Here is a 24,708-nt window from a genome sequence, read left to right as displayed (position 1 = left end):
CCAAATCTTTCCTCTCAGTTAAAGCCTCTTAAGACCTTCTCACTCTCCTTTTCCCTCTTATTTTCCATGCACAAACACCTTCTCCCTGTGCTGGATCCAACTGCAAACCCAACATGTCCCAGTTCAAACCCACACTCCAGTGGCACCTGGAGCCACACATTCCAACCACCTCCTGCAGGAACCCTGAGAACTGAGTCTTCACAACACAGTTTAGAGATCTTTTTATCACAGTAACACCACAGAACAAAGAGCTGAGCTGCTTAACTAACCAAAGTAATAATAATTGCCTGATTTAACATCTTCTGGTGTATCAGTTTTCATGTATTTTTAAAAAAAAAAATATATCAGATTGACCTAAAGTGTAATTGTTTATTCAAGGAGCTGACGAGGAGCCAAAACACACGATGGTCAAAGTCAAAATTCAAAACATATCATAAAAAAAAGAATATTTCCTTGCTGTTTCCTCAGTCTCCTGTTTTACTTGGCTGGCTTTAAATGAAAACCTGGGTGATTTACCTCATCTTCCACAAAAGGGTGATTTGCTATAGGGGTGTTACTAGAAACACCATCTCCCAAACTAAGCAAAAACCCCATTAATAAATGTACTAAAGGAGGTGAGAAAAATACAAATCAGCTGCAGAGAATGGGGCAATATAATTTCATCTGTGGACAAATGAAACTCGGCTCATAAGTGCAGTTTTAGCAAGAACTTCAGAGCTGGAGGAACAGCCTGTAATTAGACCTCAAGGACAACTATCATGCTGGACTTGTGGGGAATATCTTATATCCAAAGGTCACTTATCACAGCAAGTATAAAATCAACTGGCAAGCAAAAATAATCATTTTTAAAAGCACATTTCCTTTACTTTCAGAAACATAACAGAGTAAAAAGTAAACGATAAAAACCCTTTAATATCTATAATTTCTACATTTTGAGAACTGTGACAAGGTACAGCTGCACAGGGATTCTGCCCCCTCCCCCAAACCTCATCCCATATCAGCTTCTCATGGGAAAGGCTGGATCACTTGCAGAATGAACATTATTCCCAGAAACTGTTCCCTGGGACAGAATAAACGGAGGAAACGAGCCATCCACTAAACAAAACAGTATTAGGGGCAATAATACTAATCTGGAAAGAAATATATCTCTAATCTGTGTGAGCACCATTGTTCACACAGAGAATCAGCACTTTTTTTACTGCACTGAGAGGTTTGCTGGGATTTTAGGGGGGTTCTTTTTGCTCAGAATCAACAGCGTGTCAGAGGACAGGCACAGAGTTCAGCATCTCCCATTCCCTTTCTACTTCCATTCATTAGAATGACTCCTTCTGAATTATAAAGAATTCCTGATTGCCTTAGATTGATTCCCAGAGTTCTTCCTGACCTTTACAGAGCCATCCTTGACAAGCACCCGAAAGGACAGTGTCAGCCTGAAGTTCAGTGGCCAGAGTTTAACTATCCAAGCTTCCCTACAACTTTCCAGTGAGGAAACAAAAGTTTTCTTTCTACTTCTCAGTCTCCATAACATAAAACATCCCAGAACACTGACTAGATAAGCACAACCAAAGAGAAACACTGCTGTAGAATGTACTAGCAAATCAAAAAAGTTAATTGCTCAGTATTAAAAATACTGTTAAATGCCAGGTTAACATAGGAACAATCAGATCTGTAACCCAAAATGCTGCAGCAATAAATTCTATATGGCTGGTTAAGGTGCTTGAGTGCCTTTAATGCTCCCTTTATGATACTTATCACAGATAACACCCACTTCCACCCCACAACACACCTGAATTCATTTTAAGCCTGCATCAAACTCTAAATTTCTTATATTTATAAATGTTCCAACTCAGTAAATATACTGCTGTCCTGCAAGTTTTGGATTACAAAGTATACAAATATTACAGCACTAATGTTTTGAAAATGTAACAGCTTAAAGACAGGAATTAGCAACTTTTAAAGTCTCATTTCCTCAGAAAACACAAACTGTGATCACCTCACTCATTGGCCTGTCAGACACAAACTTTTGAACATAAAAGCAATTTCAACAAACGTGACAAATGTTTGCAAGTCTAAGCAACACTGTGTTCTCATGAATGGAAATACAGGAGCTACTGAAGAGGAAGGAAAAAGCATTTCCAACTGGTATCCCCAACATCCAGCACCTGCGGAATTCCTCACAGCCACCTCGAGATCAGAAGGACCTGAGGAGTTTTAATTCAGTATTCCAGTGCACAGCAAAGTTACACAAGGAGTAGAAAAAAACTTGGTATTTTCATCCACCAGACTGGAGTTCTAAGATACAACTTCACCAGAACAGGGCAAATGAGCTGATCTGAGGTAACTGCTGCCTTTATCTTCTGTCTCTGCAAACACTACCAAGTTCCCTCTCCATCCATCTCTACATTTCCCTTTCCATCCCATCTCTCTCATCTTCTCCAGCAAACACCTATTTTCTTTTTACCATAATATGTTGATGCACTTTGGAGCAAAACAGCAGCAGCTGACTCTGAGCAGCACAGAATTCCAGAACCGTCACCTTCCAGAAGTGAAGTTTTCCTCATGTTTGCTTTGGGTTAAAATGCCCCCTTTGGAATGGCTGCCAACATCTCCCTCAGCCATCCTAAGAGTCCTTCTTAAGAGCATCTTATGACTTCACCTTCCCAAAGAGAACGTGCCACAGCAACTGCTTCCAAGAGCAGTTCCACGTGGAACTGTTTCAAGTGCAGTCCAGTGGCAGTTATCAGATGACACCCGGGTTTTCCCAGCACACTGGAGCTGGTTTTACCCAGAACCAGCCCAGTGAACTACAGTCTAAATGAGCTCAAATACAGCATCTCAAGGGTCACACCCAGCTGTGCTGCTGCAGGAGCCAGGCCAGGCCCAGCAGCACAACTGCACCTCTCACACAAAGCCAGGCCTAAGTTGTGACACGGGGTAAACTCCCGCTGTTCCCACACGGAGAGCCACGGGACAAAGGTCACAAATCCTGAATCCATGCAGTGGAAATCTGAATGATGGATTTCACATTCCCATCTAGTCCAGACCAGACAGTTTCAGGCTGCCATGATGTGTTTGCTACTGTAACTGAAGCAGATTCTCTTCCAAAGCATTTTAGGTTAGTTGGGTTTTTTTAAACTAGAATAATTTGGTGTCTGTTAATCTGATTGGTTTAAGTGAACTATTTTCCAATAAAGCTAATATTTATGCAAAAAAAAAAAAAAGCTTTAGAAACGCTCATCTCTCCAGGAAGGTTTTAGTTACTTCTGAGACTTCTTGGCAAAAATGAGGAAAAGATGTTGAAAATGATGCATGAAGAGGTTGCCTGAGGTAAGGAACTTGCCTTGGTGCTGTGACGAGGGATCAGAGTGTCCCACAGTCCCTTCAGCACCAGATAAATGATTATTGCTGATCCAAGACTCCCAGGGTGCTGTTGGGAGTTGCTGGAAGCATCCCATCCAGCATGGAGTGGCAAGGATACAGAGGAGCAGAGGAATACCATCAAAAGTCCATGAGTTCCCATCAGTCAAACACTGTGCAAGGCACAGATGGCCTTTTTGATCAAACACCAGCAGGAAATGGTGTAAACCAGTAGGAAATGGTATAAACCAGCCTGTGGAATATCTGGCTGTGGATGGAATAACCTGCACACTGCTCTGGTTCTGCTGGTCCACCAGCACCCACCAGGAGTCTCCACATTATCCTTTGCACATCCCCTGAGCCCAGCCCTGCACAGCAGGAACCCTCAAAGCTGCTCCTGGCCAGTGAGATGATGTCCAGGCTGCTGCAATTCCCTGGAAATGGGAGTGAGGGGAGCAGCAGCCTGGTGGTACAGCCCAGGTGAGCCTGGCCCAGCAGCTTCAGCAGAGGTTCAGTGTCAGCCAAGGCAGTCAGAAAGAGTCTGAAAAGATCTCTGGTGTCTTTGCACTGTTACCTCCCTGTGCTTCTGTTATCTTGGGATTCTCAGCAGCAAAGATATCGCAGTCCTCCCTCTCCAGAGAAAGGCAAATTATATATTACTAAGGAAAACAAAAAAACCTATAAAGCAATTTCAAAGCATTTGTGCCATTTGCTGAAGTTTAAAAAAAAAAATTAGTTAGTCTTATTTCAGAGTCCTATTTTAACTCAGTATGGTAAATTGTGTTTGAGTCCAAGACAAAACTTCCCAATTCTGGGAAGTCTCTGTTTTCATCATTATATTGAAGCTGTTATAGTTCCTTTTTCAATTAAAAAACAAAACCCAAAAAACCAGCTCAATTAAAGTAGTATTTCCACACAATCAAGTCTGCCTGACATCACCAAAACACACATTGGATGTGGAAAGCCAGGCTGCCCATCATAATATTTTGACAACAGCCACTGTAAGTTTCTTAAGGAATCAATTCAGGATTGGACAAGTTCTGCACAAACCCAGCATTTCCCAGCAGATCCCTAATTACCCCAAGGTACATTTCAAAGCCAGGGCTGACACTGTCACTGCCAAAACTACTGCTCAGATAAAGGATTGCCTGCCTTCAGTTCACAAGAGTACTTGAATCCTTTCCTTTCAATAACATATTACCTTCAAAAACAATGGAGAAGGACTTGAATGACTCTGGGTTTGAATGATTTTTCTTTAATGCTCCAGCTCTGAACTTTTTCTAAAATACTGCTTGAAGGTGAAAACACAGAACTCAAAGTTTATCAAACTACTTTGTAAGTAGAACAAAGATTTAATTGCGTGAACGAGGTTCCAAAAGCTAAAAGAGGTTTTCTATTAGTCTTAATTAAAAGTAGCAAGGAATGCAAAAATTAAAATACCTACTCCAGGAAGCATTCTATTTCCAAGAGAGAACTTTGCAAATGAGTTCAGCTGGACTATTTGGCAGCCTGTGAATCAGTCCCAGACAACAAGAGCAGCTTTCCCCCACAAACAGAAAGAAAAGGCCCACAACTGAGCCACCCCAGCCCCTAAGAAGCAACAGATTACCAGTTGATTTCCAACAAAAGCATCTAATGGTGTGTTCAGATTTTAGGGACAAAACCTGTGAGAGGCAAATATGATTAATTCATTCCTTACAAAGTATATTTAAGCCTGCTCAAACAAGGAGATGAGAGGGAAATGGGCAAAGGATCATTACAGTCAAGCCCAAGAAGGGCTCGCTCAGTACTTCAACTCCAAGGCTGGCTTTGTTTCCATCAGCACAGGTGCAGGCAACCCCCAGTCAACAAAGAGAATAAAACACTGAGAAAAGGATAAGCAAGCAATAAAGTCATGGTCTCTCTCAACTTGCAAACAGACACTCAGATTTGCACTCGTTTGTGCTGGATAATCTGTGTTTAGCAATTCTCTGAAACACATGCTGTATTCAGGCATTTAGTGGCCAAAGCACAGGTGTATATATATTTTTCCTGAAAAGCAGCAGACTGAAAGAAGTCAGAGATGACTGAAAGCCACGTATATGGTCTAAACAGGTATTAAAATTTCATGACAAACATCCCCCACAATCAGAAAATGTCTTTCCAGATGTTATCATAGCAGCAAGTGCACAGGGGGCAACACCTGTAACGATGGCTACAGTGTTCAAAGCCAACTCACTTTGGCTCTGTTTGGACCCAGAAAGTTTCCAAGACACTGATGAAAATTGATTCCAATTCTGATCAACTTCCTCAAACCATTTACTCTAAATATCACATCAGCAGAGTGACACTTATGACTTGAAACACTCTGTGGTAAAATTTTAATTGAAATATTAAGAAAACTGTTCTAAATTGTGAAAGAAATCAGATTGGCCAATGCAGCCAAGGATTCACTGCACTGACCATCCTTCAGCTAAGCAAGAGAACTTGCTTTTTATCAAGTTTTTGAGCTCACACTCCCTGGTGTTATCCCACACCAGTTCCAAGAAGGAATAATAAACACCTCCTGTCCAGCACACAGGTGAGTGCAAAGGTGCCCTGAGCTGTGCCACACAGGCCTTTCCCAAATTCCTCCCTAGATATTGATATTCTGGCCCCTCTGCAGCTTTCCTGGAGCTGTCCTCCCTTGCAAACACGCCACTGTCCATTCCCAGCATGGTTCTCCACAGCTTCTCCAAGCTGGAAGAGCTCAGAAGGGAAAGCACTGTCAGTTTTGTTGATGCCCACAAAGTTTAGAATGACTCTGATCACCAGATTTGCAAACAGCACAAACTGTAGCAGAAAATGACTCTGAAAAATACAAATTTTTCAGTTCGCACCCACTTAGAAAATAATTTCACTGGTGGTGAAAACACTGGGGTTTGTATAGAAACTTAAATTATGAAGAACTTAATAATTATTATTAAATTACAATAATTATTACTCACCAATTAGTAAATAGGCAACTGACCACTTCCTAAAAATGTAATTAACTCTCACAAAAAATTACTAAATCCCCCCAAAACAAGCTGAAAAGCACAACAGAAAGATAAAGACAATGAGTGTTGCACAACACAACATAAAGCACATATTCCCTGTTTCTATATACAATTATATAGATCATAAACTCTCCAGTGGAAGTCAGTTATTAAAATGGTGCCATGAATTGGAGGCTTCTTCAATTTGGTGTGGAAAGAGGGAAAAACCTTTGCCACTCACTTCCTAGATAGAAACTAATGATCTGCATGGATGCTGATCCAGAAATTGTGCCTCAGTTGTCACCTTTCCAAAGTCTTATTTACAGCCCCTCCACAAATTAACTGAATAAAAGTCAACACCCAAAGCTGCTTTTTCCACAAGGAGTTTTTCTGACAAGTTTCAACTTCTTCAACCAGTTGTTCCAGCACTGAATCTCACAAGGAATTCCATACAAACACACAGAGCTCCAATGGATTTATACCAGAGGTGCCTCAAAAAGCTCACCTTCCACCACACGTTGGATCAGGAAAATTCCAGAAATTAAACCCTGTAAATCTACAAACAAGCTGGATATTTTTACTAAGTATTACCACCAAGGAGATCCTCACAGCTGCATGTCCACGCTTAGCATTCCGACTGCAAGTCGATTCTCATCCAAGAAAAGGAGCAAAGTGAAAAGAATGGGCTTCTCACTTCTTCATGTTTTCTAGAAATTGCCAATTTGCTGCACAAAATGAAAGAAATTACCCTAATATGTGCTTAAACAACAGAAATTAAATGGCCACAACTCTGTTTAATTGCAGCATCCCATCACTATAAGCACAGAGTAATCAGCACAACCACTTGCCCCTGAGGATGGGAAGATTCTTTTCCACATTGTCCCAGCATCCTGACAACTCTAAATGTGTAGCTTGGCCTGCAAAAATCCCCTCCTAGCTACCTGAAAAGAAGAACTCAAAGAAATAAAAGGAACTGAGAAGTAAACATTGCTCTCCTTTTTCAATCATTAAAATGCCAAATCACAGACTGCTCATCACTTGGCCACGGAACAGAATTCCAGGCTTTGCTTTTCTGACTCCATGTTACTTGAACACGGGAAGATGGAAGCAAACCAGTGACATGGAGAAATTAAGAAGCAAGGAATTAAAACCCACAAGTTTCCTTGACAAGAAGCTGAACATGAGCCAGAGTGTGCCCAGGTGGCCAAGAGGGCCAATGGATCCTGGCCTGGATCAGGAACAGTGTGGCCAACAGGTCCAAGGAAGTGATTCTTCCCCTGGACTCAGCCCTGGTGAGGCCACACCTCAAGTGCTGTGTCCAGTTCTGGGCCCCTCAGTTCAGGAAGGACATGGAGGGGCTGGAGCAGGTCCAGAGGAGAGCAACAAGGCTGGGGAAGGGACTGGAGCACAAGTGCTGTGAGGAGAGGCTGAGGGAGCTGGGGCTGTTCAGCCTGGAGAAGAGGAGGCTCAGGGGAGACCTCATCACTCTCTACAACTCCCTGACAGGAGGTTGTAGCCAGGTGGGGGTTGGTCTCTTTTCTCAGGCAACTCTCAGCAAGACAAGAGGGCTCAGTCTCAAGTTGTGCCAGGGGAGGTTTAGGTTAGGTATTAGAAAGAATTTCTTTCCAGAGAGGGCGATCAGCCATTGGAATGGGCTGCCCAGGGAAGTGGTGGATTCTCCGTCCCTGGAGGTTTTTAAGATAAGACTGGATGTGGCACTTTGTGCCATGGTCTGGGAACCACAATGGTAGTGGATCAAGGGTTGGACTTGATGATCTTGGAGGTCCCTTCCAACCCAGCTGATTCTATGATTCTGAGTGAGAAGTGGGTATTAGAAACGGAGAAATATCTTTTACTGTTTAACATGGAAGAAAAATAAGCAAACAGGAATTCCACGAATTACAAGAATGGGTGAGTCTCACAATGCCCTGAAGCCACCAGAGTCCCTCCATGGACATAAAAACCCTTGGCTCTCCAAAAGCCAAGGCATCTCCTCCAAGGCAGGGCCAGGGAAATGGGGCCAGCTCTGCTCTCCAAGGTACTTCCCCTTCAGCCCCGGAGCAACACTTGGAGCCCAGGAATCCGCTCCCCGACAGTGTCCCGGATGCTCCACAACACCTGCACATCCAAGGACATTCCCAGGAGCTGGGCTGTTCTAAGAACTGCCACTAACAACATCCAGGACACCCTAAAGCACATCAGCTTGGACTTGGCTCAGGAATTGCTTGGGACTTCCATAACTTGAGAACTTCCCTTACAGAGGGAAGGTCATAGAGCACCTAAAGGTATGAAAAAAATATAATCTAACAGGAAGATTTCCTACACAGGAGGCAAGATGAGTTCAAGTTCTACACTAGTGAAGCATCTTTTGAAAGAAAACAAGAAAATCAAGTGAAGAAGGAGATGTTTTTCTTTTCCTTTCTTGCTTTCCTCATTTCCCTTGAAGTTATCCACCAAGCTAAGCAGGAATACAACGGCAGAGCCTCGTGGCTTTGAGGATATTGTTACAAGTACTTATCCAAGAGGAGATTTCCCTACATACAAAGGGAAGCATCTCAGTAAATCCATGTCAATGGTCCATAACTCACAGCAGAACTCAGCAGAATGGGATTTATGTAACTCATCTTCAGCATCACTGATCAAGCCACTTGAGCAATGAGAAAGAACCAGTTTGCAGCAGCCTGAACAGGAAAAGTCTCAGGACAAAATCATTTCTGATCACATCAAATAACATGAACCAAAGTAATTGTACAGAACAAAAGCTGAAATATCTTTCCAAAAATAGAAGCCTTTTAGCTGTTAAAGTCACAGAGTTTCTCCTTCAACTGCTTTACAACTACAAACAAGTCAAAACAACTTTATCTCAGTGACACCTTCCCTTTCACTTTAGAAAGTTCACAAGTAGGAGGATACAAGTTCCTCCTTCCGTTTTTCCCCTCTGGTTACTCCAATTCATTTGGAGTAGCACTTCACCACAATCCATAACTGCAATTTGGCAATACTGCTATAAAGAAAAAGTTATTTTCATTTAAGTCTGGCTGCTCATCACCTTAAAAAGGGTCAAAGACAAAAGTAAACATGAAACAATCACTGAATTTCAGTTTTATAAACAAATGATCTTCTTTTCTTCAACAGGAGACAAGCAAGATTTAGGTTAGTGCAGAGAAGTTGGGCTGTTACCCCAATAAATCCTCCATAGTGTCACTGAAGAGGTTCTGAACATGGAAATATCATTAAAGTGGAAAGAAAAGATGAATCTTAAAAAAAATGGAAAAAAAAAAGAAAAAAGCCATGCAACAGAGACAACTGTTTTACAGTTTTGCACAAGAGGAATCATCAGTCAAATGAAACTTTAGATCTGTGCAAAACATGAGAAGTAATCGAATAATCAATCCTGAAGCTTTCAGGTAACCACTAAACAAGTAAGAGCAGCTCTTGTAGACCAGGGGATGCTAATGATGCAATATTTGTAATTATCTTAGAACACGTACTCAATATCTAAAATAATACCTGAGTACTCACAGCATAAAATATCAACCCTCTCCAGATCCCAAGGAACAAACTGAATGCTTCAATATTCTGGAACGTTTCAACTTCTCACCTACCTCGAGGTAAAAATACCCTCAGCCAAACTCCAAGGCTACTCTTGGTACTTCCTACAGGCTGGAACAACATGACAAGAAGTCAGGAATCTTCAGCATCCAAATTCAGGGCTATCCTGAAGCTACACAAACAGTAAAGCACTCCAGTATCTCATGTGTTCTATGGACCTGATCATTTTGGGAGCAGTACTGCAGGACAGCTGACAGTGATAAGGGACAGAAAATGACAATATTTAGTCTACATCCAACTCCTGTGCTTGAGTAAACTGTGGGGGGGTTGTTTTGGGTTGGTTGTTGGGGGTTGTGTTTTACTGAAGGCTTAAGAGAAAACATAAGGAGACAAATAGCCTGTGAGCTGGTGCAATAGAGTAACACCTAGAAACCTCTATTCATCAACGGGAACTGATTTTGTAAGATCTCAAAGCTGTTAGGAAGAAAAATGGGCTAAAGAGGTAATCACTGAACAAAGCAAAGCAGAATGCTGGGAAGAAAACAAACTCAGTTCCCAGAAACCAAGAACTGGGAATAACCCAGGCCTACCAAGGTAACCTAAAACCACGACTGCCGCTACATCATAAAATCAATTTTTCCATGCTGTAATTTTTTTTCTTTCTTACTTTCATAAAACGCAAACCAAACGAGAAGAACAAACCAAACCCAAACCAAAAATCATCCAAGGAGTTTTAAGTCAACACACAGCAACGTCAGCTGCAATCCCAAAGGGAAGCCTCTCAGGCAACCAAGCTGAGCCGGGCTCTCTGGGACACGCCACAGCCGGGACTACAAGCACAGCTGAGTCAGGACTGGTGTGAGAACCAGATTCCCACTTCCAGGAATACCAGGACATCCTGCACTCCACAAACACTCAGCATGGAGCATCACATACTCAATGCTTGGGGAGTGAATCCTGTGTAAGCATCCAGGGATCTCGTGGATCTATGGGCAGCTCAAAGCATCACCGTGGCTCCAGGTGGGACACAGCAACCTGCAAAACTCATGGGAAAGACTTGAGACAGCAAACCCCAGGTTTAAATGTTATATTTCTGTATTTTCTGGCTTTAGGGTTAAGCCTATCTGGGTATCTGAGCAGTGCCCAGGAAAACAGAGCTGTCCTGAGCAGGGCCTCTGGACAGCACAGTAATGTAAATATTGCTGGAGAACAAATGAAACTCAATATAATCCCTCCTCGACTGACAAGACCTGGCATCCAAAGAAAGCAAGGAATGTGCAGTGCATTGGTATCAGGGTTCATTTTGGGATACAGAATGCTGTAAATCAACATAAAAGCACAGAATGTCCTCAACACATATTAGTGAGCCCCTTTAATTAATGCCATGACAATCTGTCCTTAAGCCTCTGGAAATAAATGGCCTTATCTTAAATAGTTATCAATTGTATCTTCCTTTTTTTGTTGTTGTTGTTAAAGGCTATTAAAATGTTTATATTGTGTGAGATTGTTTCAGAAATCAGGCTTTTTATAGACTTTATTCCTATGAAAGCCTGCCAGGGAGAAGGTAAGTGATGCTAACAAACCTACAGCACTCAATGAGGAATTAGACTCTCTGAGTGAACAGACTGTCCCACAGTGCAAAAACTCCTCTAAAGTCTGGGCATTCCATGGGGGAATTTGTGTTTTGCTGAGTTCCTGAATGAAATCATAACTTGAAATTACTGCTTCTTCTCAGGAAATAACTTCAAGAGCAGGGAATTTACTGGGTTTTGTACTTAGGTCAAACGCTGAAAATAAAGATGCTGCAGGGGAAGAAAAGGAAATATATATACACCAAAAAAACCAACATCGCTAATTCTGTCCATAAAATATTGCCTGATTCTCATGCCTAAGCATTATGTTTAATATATATATATATATGTTTAACAGACCTTTGGCCACAAAATAAGATTTTCAAACAACAGGTTTCCAGTTCAAGACCTAAGGCAGCCCCTGAGTGCCACTGACTGCCTGTGCCAAAACCAGGCCTAAGGAGCTGGAGGCTTCCCAGGACAGAACCCTGGGCCTACCCAGAGGTCACTGCTGGACAAAGTCACCTCTGCCCACTGTTAGGGGGTGTGGGTAAATAGCACAGCAGTTTGAAGGGGGATTAATATGCTTATAATGAAAAGATGCCTGTTGGTTTGCAGAATTGTTCAGTTCCACCCTCCTGTCACCCATCCTTGGTGAAGAAAACAGGAGCTTCCCACGTGTTCCTTCCCAAACACCACGTTGAGAGCTGTCAACTCACTCCCCAAGTGACCTGTCATAGAGCTGCTACCGAGTCACATTTTGTAAATATTAGGGCAAACAAAGGCAAAAGCCTGTATGTGGCCACGGAAAAAATGTTTAGTTTAGCAAGAAATGTCTAAACCAAACAAGATGCTGTTTCCTGGCCCTCTCTGAAAGGCCCCTTTGGGGAGTTTCAGTGCAGGGATGACCCCAAAAGTTCTGTGGGCAGAAAAGGAAACGCTGGCAGTCTGTGGCTCACATGACCTCATTCTTTACTACCACTTTTCACTTCTGCTGCAGTGTTTTAAAAACCAAGGCCTGACATCATTTCTGTATTATGCACCTTTCGTTTTGACTTAAGAAATGCAAAGAAACTCAACTGGAAGTTTTAAAAGAAACCACCCCTCCCTCCCAACTCATTCTCATCCAGTGAGAAGGGAGCACCATCACATGTCTTTGTATCCAAACACACACCCCAAATAGTTCTGGTTATTTACAGTGGCTTCTTTCTCTCAAGGGAAGGCCAAACCTAATGGTACCTCAGCAGCATTTTTGAAAATTAAACTACACAGCAACAGTACTGCAGAATTTCCCTAATAAATTTGACTTAAAAAGACAAATTTACTCATAAATAGCAATTGTCTGTCTTATATTATACAGAATCACTAAATTATCCATCCCTTAGCTATATATATACATTAAAAAATAACTGTTAAAGTGATTTAAGACATTGTTTTATCTATAGGGGAATATCTATCTGCCTCAAACCCAATTACCATAAAACAACTGTAAAAATCAACTCGTACTGGAATTTCAGAGATTCCTTGAAATACCACATTTAATGTTACAACTTTTTTCTATTTGATCACACCAATCTCCATCAAGTTTAAGCCACGATTACTTATCAGTCCAACCAAACCAAGCAAAGTTATCTCTTCCAACAAGCAGCTGTCATTGTATACCATTGATAATTCTGCCTTATTTTGAACCTACTGTTTATAAGCACTTGGTTATAATATCAACGCATTCCCCACCTCTCCAGTTGGGAAAGATAAGATACGCATGCTAAATCAAATAAATATCTCCTTCAAAACAAGATATTGGAAGTACAAGCTCAGCCAAACTCAGCAAACAAATTTAACAACCCAACAGTTCTCTGATGTAGACCTTTTAAGCTGATTTATTCCAGCCTCTGGGCTCTCCTGAAAGTTACTTTTACACCTACGTTTTTTACTTTTTAAGTGAAACGCTGGCCATCACTGAATATCTCATTTCCCCAGCAAGAAAGAGGAAAACATTCAACTGCTGTAGCATCTCAGGAAAGAGCAAACATCACATGGAATTGGGCCTCATGAGAGCGAAGACAACTCTACCCAAACCTTGTTGGAGGCAGCATTCTGTGCTTCGCTCTCTGGAACAGGATTTGCAGAGTGCAACCGGGAAAAATGCCATGTTTAAGGTCCCAGATAGTTAAAACTTCCCTCTAATCACAAACTTCAGCTGGCAAGTTGTTCCAATTCCTCAGCATCCGTACAAATGGTGGGGTTTTGGTCTTTGTTCGTGAGGCAGAGCCCCCTGAGAAGCCGGGAAGGTACCTTGGCTGCCACGGAGCTCAGGTTCCAAAGGGATACACGAGGCCTACAGGGAATTTCGTGCCCAAAACGCTGCCGGTTGCAGCGGCAGCGGGGGGAACACCTGCTGTATCACCCCTGCGACCCTCCCGGTAACACTCGGGAAGAGGAAACTTCGGGAGGGAGCCAGAGACCACCCCCGGAGCCGAACACCCGGGGAGCACCTTCCCAGCCGAGCCCGGCTCCTCCACGAGCCGCTTCCCTCGCAGCTTCGGGAAAATCGGCGCCCGAAAAGCACCTGCAACCGCGTACCCAGGCCGGGACCAGGGAGGGGAAGGCGGGATCGCTCCGAGACGCCTTTGCTGCTGGCTTAAAAGGGACCCAGCCCAGGCCCGGCAGCGCCGGAGCGGCTCCCGGGCAGCTCCTGAGCCCGGGCAGGCCCCGCCGCGGCTGCCGGGGATGCGGATCCCGGGGGGAAAGGGGGATGGAGCGGGGACACGGCGGCGGGCCCGCCCCAGGCCGCGGGGAGGGAAGGGGGAAGGAAGCGCGGAGCAGGGCATGGAGGGAGCTCCTCCATGGCCGGGCAGAGAGGGAACCCCGCGCCCAGGAGGCCCGAGGCGGGCGGGGAGAGGCGAGGAAGGAGGCGAAGCGCGGCTCTAACCCGGTGCAGAGGAGGGTCCGCGGGGTCCCGGCCCGGGGGGAGGGAAGCGGGGGAGGGCGGCCGCACTTACTCTCATTTAACACCTCCAGCAGCTCGGCGCAGCTCTCACACATTGTTCATTAACAGCAGCAGCCGCCGCCGCCGCCTCCTCCCGACCATTGATTGATCCGCTCGGTGCTGCTGATTGATGATTGATGGGGGCCGGGGCGGGGGTCACCGGGGGGGAGGGGAGGGAGGGGGCGGGAAGGAATGGGAAGAGAAGGGGAGGGGGGGGAGAGGCAGGGGCCGGTCTGGGATCCGGGGCGGCTGATCAATGCAAATGAGCCTGTGGCGGCGGCGGCGGCAGCGGGGAGGAGGAGGAGGAGGAGAAGCCGAGTCACTCACTGGCTCCCAGGGACTCCACGCGCCGCCATTTTGCTGAGGGGGAAGGAGGAGGAGGAGGGGACGGGAGCGAAGGGGGGGACGGGGCGCTCGGGCGCCGCTCGGCAGTTTCCGACCAGGCAGGAGGAGGCGAAGGTGGCCCGAGTCCCTCCTCCTCCCTTTTCCCTCTCGCCCCGCCTTCCCACCGCGGCTCCGAGCGGCGGGATGGCGAGCGGGGAGGAGGGGGAAAGGGGGCGGGAGGGCAAAATGGCGGCGGCGGCGGTTGGGCGCGCGCCCGGGGAAGGGCGGGAAGCGCCTCTCCCTGCCCTCTTCCCTTCTCCCTGCCCTCTTCCCGCCTCCCGCGGCCGGGAATCTCCGCCAGGAACGCGCACACGCCGCTGCCGTGACAGGGAACGGGGGAGGGGGGGGGGAGCGGCTTCTCCTGCCCGCCCCTTCCTTCGGTGCCTGGAGCCGCGCTCGCCGCTGCCCGGGCTGCCTCAGGGACCTCCCGCCTGAAGGGAGCGCTTAGCCCGCCAGCTCCATAGAGAGGAAGCTCCGTGCTTCCAGGCGGTTTTCCAGGTCTTCGGGATGGCTTCTTGGCGTTTTCCGCCGTCGGGACGCGGGACGGAAGAGCTGCCGCCATATCTCCTTCCCGCCCAGCCCGGCTGAGGGGAGCGGCGGCACCTGTGGGCACCGGACCGCGAAAATGAGCGTTTGAAGGGCTACGGTAGCGTTTTCTGCTAATAATTAATTTATTTTTACCTCCTATAGTTTTCCACCCTGCTTTCCTCCCTCCCCCCTCCCCTTCTTGGACAGTGATTTATTCTGCCCTGTGTCTGATGGCACGTAGAGTATCCGTGACTTGCTGGAAATAGCAAGATACGGTCTGTCTCAAAAAATAAACGCAAAACTTTAGTCGAAGATACATAATTTATGCTGATGATAACTACGAGTTCACTCTTGTCTTGGGCGCGTTTTGGTCAAGGTTTCGTACACGTGGATTACAAATCTTAAGGCGAACAGCTGTTTTCCATTAAAAAAGGGGAAAAAAACCCCAACCATCTTTTTTTTTCCCCTATCTCTTAGTCCTGCTCCCTCGCCCAGGTGCATGGAATTGGAATATGGAGATCACATGACAGATCGTGGCTGGTTTTTCTCCCCCAGAGGAGGCACTTCACCAGTATTAAGTGCTAATTTTTATTTCTGTAGTACCACCCAGTGGTGAGTCCGTGTGTTACTCCCAACCCTTCTACTTGACTGGCTCGTACATAGGATTAAGAAAACAAATCTATTAATAGCCGCAATGCAGATGCCATATAGTTCGGGAGAAAGTTAAAATAAAAATCACCAAATGAGGGGGGAAGGAAAGAAAGAAAAAAAACCCCACAAAACTGTTTTGAGTTCTTCAGTGGCCGTCCTATTTTTTCCATTTAAAATAAGCCAGATATCAGTGGAGAAATGCAGTTCTGGGTTTAATTCCATTTAAATGCATATTTAGCCAGGCTGGTAACACCGTGGAGGTTGAATATATAACCTCCCACTCCAGAACTCTCCCCTCCTAACAGTCCTTGAGGCATCAGTTTGTTAAACCAAGAGAATTCCACTGCTGTATAAAAATAAGAGACGATTTACTGTAAACAACAGCTACAACTACTGTGGAAGTCGGGAACATACTAGAATGATCTGTCATCTACACTTCTTGTCACTTACTTGTTTTTGAAATACTTTCCAGGTTGGGTTTATCATCAAGGGTAGCTATTCCTAAATACTCCCTGCTTAAATTTCCTTTTACTGATTTAAAAAAGTATAGAAAATTGAGTGTCCACATGAGGCACAGATTCCTTATCTGTTACTTAATTCACACGTTAATGCAAGTGTCTTTCAAACAGATTTCTGAGAATAACAAAGGGTACTAATAAGAGACAAGAGGAAGACTGTGAGTAAAAACATAAAAACTTCGCTAAACTTTTTACTGATCTTTCTCATTGGTTGTAACTTATATGGTCATAGTCTTTTCTGAACAATGTATTTTCTGCCGAGAGAAATCTAACCAGCACTAGCTAGTTAGTTATTAAAGTAATTAGTTACATAAATGGTTATTGTTATTATGGAGATTTAGTTAATAACTAACTAGTTTAGTTATTAAAATTACACAGGTATACCAGAGGCTGTAGGGCCTTTTTTGGTTGTGTGATCTCTTCCAGATAGCCTGAAAAGTCCTATAATAAAAAAAAAAGAGCAGTCCAGAATATTACAATTATCATGTTCTGCTCATGCCTGAATTAAGGTAGTGACCACCCTTTTCTTCTACAGCAATTCCAAAGCTTGAGATCCATCAAAAGGTGGCTCAGAGGGGTTTATGTTGTGCATATATATTAGTTTTAGTAGATTTTGTGCTGCCTTACCTTTTGTGTCCAGATCATTTGTTATCCTAGAAAAACCTCATTCCACAATCTGCATCATCTGATTTGAACTGACTTTCTGCTTTTTCTTCCTTATGCAGGCCCTGCAGTAACTTTAACAATGGAATCAAAGTGAACTGCCAGAAACACCTTAAAAGATTGTTTTCCTGACAAATCAGCTCTTTGATCTGAGAGTCAGCAGAAGGAAGGGGCCTTCTGGAGCCTCATGTCACATGCCAAGCTCAAGGAGTACAACAGAAGAGCATGGGTGACCTTGAGTCACTCCTGCTTTTGTGCAGAATGGAATATTGAAAGCAAAATTCCTTTTACTGCACACAGTTGTTTTTTTTTCTAACTAGAGATTTTAAGCTGAGATTAAATTGTACAAGACAAGAACTGGAACTGCCTGATGAGTGATCATCAGCCTCCTGCTCTCCTTGTGCTTTGCTTTCTCCTGACCTTTCTTCTCTCCCTGCGCCATTCCAGCAAGGTTGTTTTATCCCCAGGAGGCCTCTTCCCTTCCCTTGATTCTGAAGCTCCTCGAGGATCTGGAAATATTTGCTCTGGTAAAGTGCCAGCACTGCTCTAGAGGAGTAACTTGGAGAAATGAAAGACATGGGCAAAACTAAAATTCTTAATCCAAATTTAGGACTGGATTAAGAGTTTGAGAACACACACTTTCCAAAATTCATGCCCCAACACTGAACTAAAAATCCCATTTTTCTTTAACACAAAGATGGAGTCCAGTTATATCTGTGACCTCGAGTCTGGAATGCTGCTGGAAATCATTGGAAGCCACATGTAAGTTAACCCACTTTTAAAGTTTCAGCACTTAATTTCACTGCTCTCTTAGCAATTTCAACTTTTTAACAAGCTTCTCATTTAACTAGACCCCGAGAAGCCAAATTCAATTAGTTTGATTTACCCCAAATAGTAGAGAATATACTCAGAATTCAGCTGCATTAGGCTAAAAATGTGTCATGGAAGAACAGAAAAGGCATTTTTGAGCATGAGTGCCACCAGCATCTGAACCACCTTACCACAGAGTCCAGGCAGCTTCTGTTGGACATTTGGACTGTGAAAGTCTATAAACTTGAAAACCCAGGAAAAGCTGAGGCAATATTTAAAAAGACTTAAGATTTAAAATGTGTTCACAACAAAAAAAAAAAACCCAGACCCCTTGGTACATCTTGATGGGGCACCTGGAAGAAACATATCCCAGTGGATCTTCTAGGAAAAAGTGCTGTTTGGCTTTTAAGTTACAAATAAAAGTGAAAAATCTGAGTGTGTTGTTTTTATTCATACTCTTTAACCTCCCAAATATTCCTCCTCAATCCCACTGACAGCACAAACAGGGAATGAGAAACAGAGACTAACACCAGCACACGGGGCAGGTTTGGACATCTGAAATGTGGGATTTTGTGTGCTGTAGGTAATTCAGGTGCACTGTGAATCCCTCTGCTGGAATGGCCAAGCCTTTTCCCAAGGGAATCCTGCTGACCCTAATCTGCAGGATTGGGCAATGAAGGATCTCCTGAAGCTGAAAGTCCAAAAGTAAGTTCAGTCTCAAGAACTCAATGCAGAGGTGCCTTCCTGATGGGCAGCTGAAGGGAGGGGCATGTTTTTTCCTTATTTTCTGACCCAAAACAGTTTTTTTCAAGAGCCATCTCCAGCATTTCAGTTTGGAGGCAAACCCAGGAAGTGGGGAGACAGGGAATAATTTCAGACATACCTTCCAGCAAATCCCAACAGCACCCCAGGAGTCTTGGATCAGCAATAATCATTTATCTGGTGCTGAAGGGACTGTGGGACACTCTGGCCCCTCATCACAGTTCCTTACCTCAGGCAACCTCTTCATGCATCATTTTCAGCATCTTTTCCTCATTTTTTCCCCCCCTTTGAGCTCAAGTTTTCTTGCCTTTCCAGTGCCAAGAAGTCTCAGAAGTAACTGAAGCCTTCCTAGAGAGATGAGCGTTTCTAAAGCTTGGGTTTTTTTGCATAAATATTAGCTTTATTGGAAAATAGTTCACTTAAACCAATCAGATTAACAGACACCAAATTATTCTAGTTTAAAAAAAAAAAAAAACAAAACCAACTAACCTAAAATGCTTTGGAAGAGAATCTGCTTCAGTTACAGTAGCAAACACATCATGGCAGCCTGAAACAAGTACTTGGGGTGTCTCCCATCAGCTGACAATCAATTCATGTAAACACAGAAAACACCCCCAAATATTCGTATTTATCAATGTACCTGGAGTACACAGAACTGGTTTTTGTAAAATCTGTATAGAAATATGCACAAAACATTGGTTTACATATAATTACAAGTTATGTAGATGTTTATATGATGGTTCATGCTTTTTAATCCATATATTTTGATTTACAGGGTGTGCATTAGAACTAGAACTTCCTTAGATGTACATTGTAATTTTTCCCCCCCACCCACATTCAGGATAACTGCACTGGAAATATGCACACACACGAGTCAAATCTTTAATGGTATCCAGAACTCTGCAATAAGCTGCATTTTTATAGCAGCTGCAGAGATCAGGGAAAGGCACCAATTTTCTTAAGAGAACAAGACAAGACCACAGTTAAAATTTTTAGATCTGAAAGGGAAGCAAAACCTAAGATTAAAATGTTGGTAACTTAGATAATTCATAAGGTATCAAAATAATGCAACAACTCTTCTCTGAATCAACATAAAAATACATTTTGGGTTTGTTGAGAGTTTAGGTCACATTTAATTCTTCAGTGGACAACCCGACCACGAGCCCCAGACCAACTTCAACCTTTAAGGAAGGAACATGTCTAACTTTATACCTGTATGGTTTTGTTCCAAAGTGTTTGAAATGCACTGTGAATGCCACCACACAGCAGAACCAGTTCAGTGCTCAGTTCTGTGACTCACTGATTAATCTGATGTCACGCTACGAGTGGGATTTATTTCCATTTTATTTCCATTTTAAGAACCTTTTCTTACTTTTCTGCACAGCTTTTGATAATCTGCTGCTCTAACGCTGCAACTCAGCTGGTCGTGAGCCCTTTCATGTCCTTCCCACATGTGTCCTTAAAAGAGTGCTTCAAATATTTCACTTTAAACTGCCCATTAAAGACAATGTGGCCTTCACAGGGCGGAACAAAAAGCTCCACATGACGGGAAGACATGGAAAAGCTTTAATGAGGAGCTTTAAGGAGAGAAAGAAATGAGTTTTGTAACTATTAACAGGTTTGGCAGTAAGTGCCAGCCATCCAGGGTTTGAGGAACTTTCTCTCCAAGGATCAAGTGCCAGCTCACACAATGTCCAAGGGCCTTCCCAGGGCCGGTGACGTAAAACACAGGGAGAGATGGTCACCAACACAAACTCGGGACGGGAAACATTCCGGTCCCAGCTAAATCCTACAGGAACACTGCTAACTCATGCACTCCTACTGCAAAAGGAACAGACAGCACAAAGTTAACTCTGGTACCCAAACTGACAGCAAACACCTCCACACCTGCCCGGCCTCGCTTTACAGCTCTCAGGGAATGGCCACACTCGTCACAGTAGGAACAATCTGGAGATTGGAGACCAAAGCGATGGGAAAAACTTTGGGAGAGCTCGACATCAACTGTTAGAAAACAGAGACAGGACATTACAGAGATGGGGAAGCCACGACCGCACACAACCTCAGTGTTCACACTGCGTCATAAATCTGTGAAAATCATTGAACTACAAAACTTTAGGTAGAAAAATAACTGTAGATCTTGTCTACACGTGTTATTCACACGGACTATTATTAACTGCTTAGTCAAGATACAGTGCAATGCCTCTTTGAAATAAACTGCAAAGAGTCCAGAGAGAGAAAGAGCAAGAGTACCTCATTCATTCATGGCATTTCAGAGTAACGGAGTATGGAATATTTATCCATGGAGGTAAGTCAGAACAGCTACTGTACTTCCAAATGGAGCCCAACTTAGTTCATGTTCACTTCAAGCACAGCCAAAGTCCTTGAGATGAGGCAAGCCAGAAGCAAGTTATCTAGACCTCAAGGAACTTTCTCCTACACCTTCAAATACAAATCTTAAATATGATCACAGCATTTTCATCCAATAAAAGAATAAGCCAAAGAAAGAAAAATAAATGTAAACCAAGTTTATTTTGCTTTTAAGTAGTGTTCTTTAAGCACTACAGCATGGTAAACAATGTAAATTAGTATAAGTCATCTCAAAAGCCAGTTTTTTTGTTTTTTGTTTTTTTTTTTTTTATTTTATGAGTTGTTAAAAAGATGCAGCCTATTCTAACAGGATAAATATTTTAACCATTTCACTTCGAGTTAATGAAGGCTCACAAATGAGCAACACTCCTCATTGAGGAAAACAAAAAGCTGTTGTCGACAAAGCGACAGCACACACACAAAAACAAAAGAACTGTGTAAAAATAACTAACTGTACTGTGTTCCCATACTCTTCAGAAGTTGCTTTACAATGGGATGATATGCACATGATCTTGCTGCAAACTTGCCATACAACTTGCAAATACACGTAGCCTACAGCCTTACCACTCGGTCCAAAAAGCTGCTAACTGCTCAGAACAAAGGCAGCACTAGAATCCTCTGCTGAACAATGAATTCAATCTGCTTTACTCTTCACCTTTTCTCCTAGACTGCAGGACAGACTAGAAAGAAAAACCGAATTTAAGAAAAAAAAAAAAAAAGAAAAAAAAAATCGATACTCTTACAGGAAATTGGATTATTTTGCAATATAGTCTTTTACAAGTTAACGTTTTGCCTATTTTTTTTTCCCCTTAGCCACAAAATGGGCATGAAGTAATTACTTTGAAAATGCCTTAATTTTCAACTTCATGCAAATCTAAATAAAGATGACCAAACAAAAGCTTAAACAATGGAAGGATATTTCACAGAAAATTTCTTATACAAAAAACACATAAGAAAAAGGGCCACTAGGTGACATTTTAATTTACAAATTGGCATCATTTTGGTCAACAAATATCCAAGTGCTGTTTTCTTCTATCACAACAAAGTAGCTGTACAGAAGGAAAACTGCAAAACTTGTTTTATTTTTGTTTTTAATCGCACATCTCCTCAGGAATTTCATGTGGATTAAGGATGCCGGGTACAGACATCTGAAGTTTATGCTTTTCCTCTTGAGCCTGTCGAAGGGCTGTTTCTCTCTCCTCTAAGAATAAGTCTGATGTGTCTTCACCTGCAAATTCCTGTAGAATTCACAGAAAAACATTAGTTTATTGTCCAATGCTTTAGGCAGAGTTATGAGCTTCCAAAATGACAGGGAAAACATTTTCCCATCCCCTCTTTGCTTGGATTTCTGTTCCTAAGGTCAGAATTAATAGAAAGCAATGCAAAATAATGGAAGATTCTCACCATGTGTTACAGAAGGGGATGCTACAGTTACCCAGCATTTGGAGCAGAATCATGACAACTAAAGCAGACTCATTACAATTGGGAAATACCTGGAAACTGCCATCTCAAAACTAATTCAAAACTCTTTCCTACAGTCCTAGAATTCCAGGTTCTTTAGAAAAATAAAGGCATAGCATTACTGCAAAAAATTTCAAAAGTGGTCCAATTTCCAAGCAGAACTGAAACACAATCTGGTTAAAAATCAACTTATAACATGTTTGAGTAAGTTCTGCAGTTGTCTTAGACACTGGAATCGTGTGTGCAGCATAAAATACAAGTGCTGATGTTTAAGCCCAGTTTATAAAATTAAATCCCACTGAAACAGATTCCATGAAACACCACAGACCATTGGACAGAGCTCTCGCTGCATTTTAAAAAGCTGCAAAGGAACTTGTATCTCCAAGCAAACACGGAATGAACACTGTCCAAGCGTTCCTGCTGAAAAGTGGTTTCAATTCCTTGAAAAAAGCACACCCAACATACCTTGATTTGGACCAGGAAATCCCTTAGGTGTTCCTTGAAGGCAGGAATATCCTGGTTTAAACTGAACAGTCCTGTTACGAACAGCTTCACCTGGGCACTAACACAAACACAGCCGTTAGGATCCCAAGGCGGAAGAGCCCGCTCGGAAGCACTAAGGAATCGTGGCAGACTTACTCTTGCAGGTGAGGAAATGCAGACTTGAGGAGATTGGCCACATACTCCTGGATAAACATTTGGTTGTTCACTGGATTCCCAGGGTTTAGGGGAGTGCTGATCTTTCCCTCTTCTACCAAGTTGAACATGTAGGCCAGGATCGACGCATGCATTGTCAAACCTGCAGGGATCAGAGCCAGACACGCAGGGATTAATTCCCAACGGGATGTGCTCAGTTATTTGATGTTCAGGAGGATGGTTTCCATCCCCTGCCTCCCCCACAGGCCCGTTCCTACCTGCGGTGTGCGAGGTGTCCGTCACCACGGAGAAGATGTGCTGGAGGATGTCGCAGAAATACGTCTGGTAGAAGCTCTGGGCAGCCGTCTCCTCCTGGGCGACGTTCTGGAGTAGAGTATAAAGGATCTGAAGTCCTGGAAAAGAGGTGTTAAAAAAAAACCCCCACACTTAAGTTACCAGCTGATCAATATCTGGCCTTTTCCAAAACGACACAAATAAGCCAAGAAATTCTGGTTGGCACCGAAAATCCCAGCACGGCACGCGAGGGCTCTGCCAGGCACTAGAGGGCACTGCTGCCCTGACATGGCCCAGCCCTGCAGCTGCATTAGCATATCATTAGCAAAAAGGGCAAATCACAGCACTTAATGAGGGAAACCCTCTGCCCAGTGTTTGCTAATTAAACAAGGGAAGGTGTTTTAGTGCTCAGATTTACATGGAAACTTAAATTACTTTCCCAGGTGAAACACAACAGAACAGCATCTTCTCCAATCACTAAAAAAAAAAAAATCAGTGGTTTTACAGGTTTTTTTGTAACCAGTTGAACATGGGGCATTCATTCAGCCACTTCAGAAGAGTGCAAGCAGACACTGTAACACTGCTCCCTTCCAGCTACAGGAATGAAACAGCAACCAAGTATCTCAGCCCATTCATGGATACCTGGCTGACACCTTGGAGCTGAGAGAGAGGAATATTATTCTTGTGCAAATCACACGACTGATATGCCAAGTTTGACTAAAGAAAACAGCATTCTACCAGCAAACACCTGATCTGCATCAAACACTTCCATTTACCTGTATCTGCAACATTTCTCATTGTGTGTTTGAAAGCCCAAATAATAGAATCCAGAACAAGTTTGAACTGTGCAGGTGGAATGGCCAGGAAGGCTGGGAAGCAGTGAGAATTTACAGCCTGGAGTAGCAAGAAGAAGTTTGTTCTATGTTCAGGATATTCTTCAAAGTCCTAGGAAGAGAAGGGGAAAGAAAAGTCAGGTCTCCTGAAGTTCCATCTTAAGATCTTCTGTTAAGCAGAGCAAGCCAGTAGCTTGACACAGAACAGCACTGACATCCCAGGTTTAAATTCAAAGCCAAGGTTACAGTTCTCTGAGTGTTTCCCCCACCAAAGCTTGGCAAGATCATCTTCTACAGTGACCCAACACTGAAAGGCTGAGCCACAGTGTGTCAGGG

General features: G+C 43.4%; 2 protein-coding genes and 1 long non-coding RNA gene across 13 annotated transcripts in view; 1 reads left to right on the top strand and 2 right to left on the bottom strand.

The window, feature by feature from the left end:
* USP34 (ubiquitin specific peptidase 34) overlaps positions 1-14,841 on the bottom strand; it is a 108,533-nt gene extending 93,692 nt beyond the window's left edge. For all 9 annotated transcript variants that reach the window (XM_027693237.1, XM_027693242.1, XM_027693240.1 and 6 more), the window contains exon 1: positions 14,479-14,841. In XM_027693237.1, coding sequence (XP_027549038.1) covers positions 14,479-14,521 — 43 coding nt within the window. In that variant the 5' untranslated portion in view covers positions 14,522-14,841. The remainder of the gene's footprint in view (positions 1-14,478) is intronic.
* A 70-nt stretch (positions 14,842-14,911) lies between these two features.
* On the top strand, positions 14,912-18,454 carry LOC113972318. Its single transcript, XR_003535842.1, has 2 exons — positions 14,912-15,495; positions 17,272-18,454. It is a non-coding gene; the product is annotated as an uncharacterized LOC113972318 (long non-coding RNA).
* A 2,475-nt stretch (positions 18,455-20,929) lies between these two features.
* The window catches only part of XPO1 (exportin 1), a 34,063-nt gene continuing 30,284 nt past the window's right edge, over positions 20,930-24,708 (bottom strand). For all 3 annotated transcript variants that reach the window (XM_027693248.1, XM_027693250.1, XM_027693249.1), the window contains exons 21-25: positions 24,316-24,484; positions 23,524-23,658; positions 23,249-23,408; positions 23,075-23,171; positions 20,930-22,386 (exon numbers count right to left, since the gene is read on the bottom strand). In XM_027693248.1, coding sequence (XP_027549049.1) covers positions 22,240-22,386; positions 23,075-23,171; positions 23,249-23,408; positions 23,524-23,658; positions 24,316-24,484 — 708 coding nt within the window. In that variant the 3' untranslated portion in view covers positions 20,930-22,239. The remainder of the gene's footprint in view (positions 22,387-23,074; positions 23,172-23,248; positions 23,409-23,523; positions 23,659-24,315; positions 24,485-24,708) is intronic.

The sequence above is a fragment of the Neopelma chrysocephalum genome, unplaced genomic scaffold, assembly GCF_003984885.1.
Source record: "Neopelma chrysocephalum unplaced genomic scaffold, ASM398488v2 Primary Assembly neopelma1_91, whole genome shotgun sequence".
In the NCBI taxonomy this organism is placed as follows: Eukaryota; Metazoa; Chordata; class Aves; order Passeriformes; family Pipridae; genus Neopelma; species Neopelma chrysocephalum.
The sequence above is the reverse complement of the archived record's forward strand: the minus strand, read 5'-3'. Positions and strand labels throughout refer to the sequence as shown.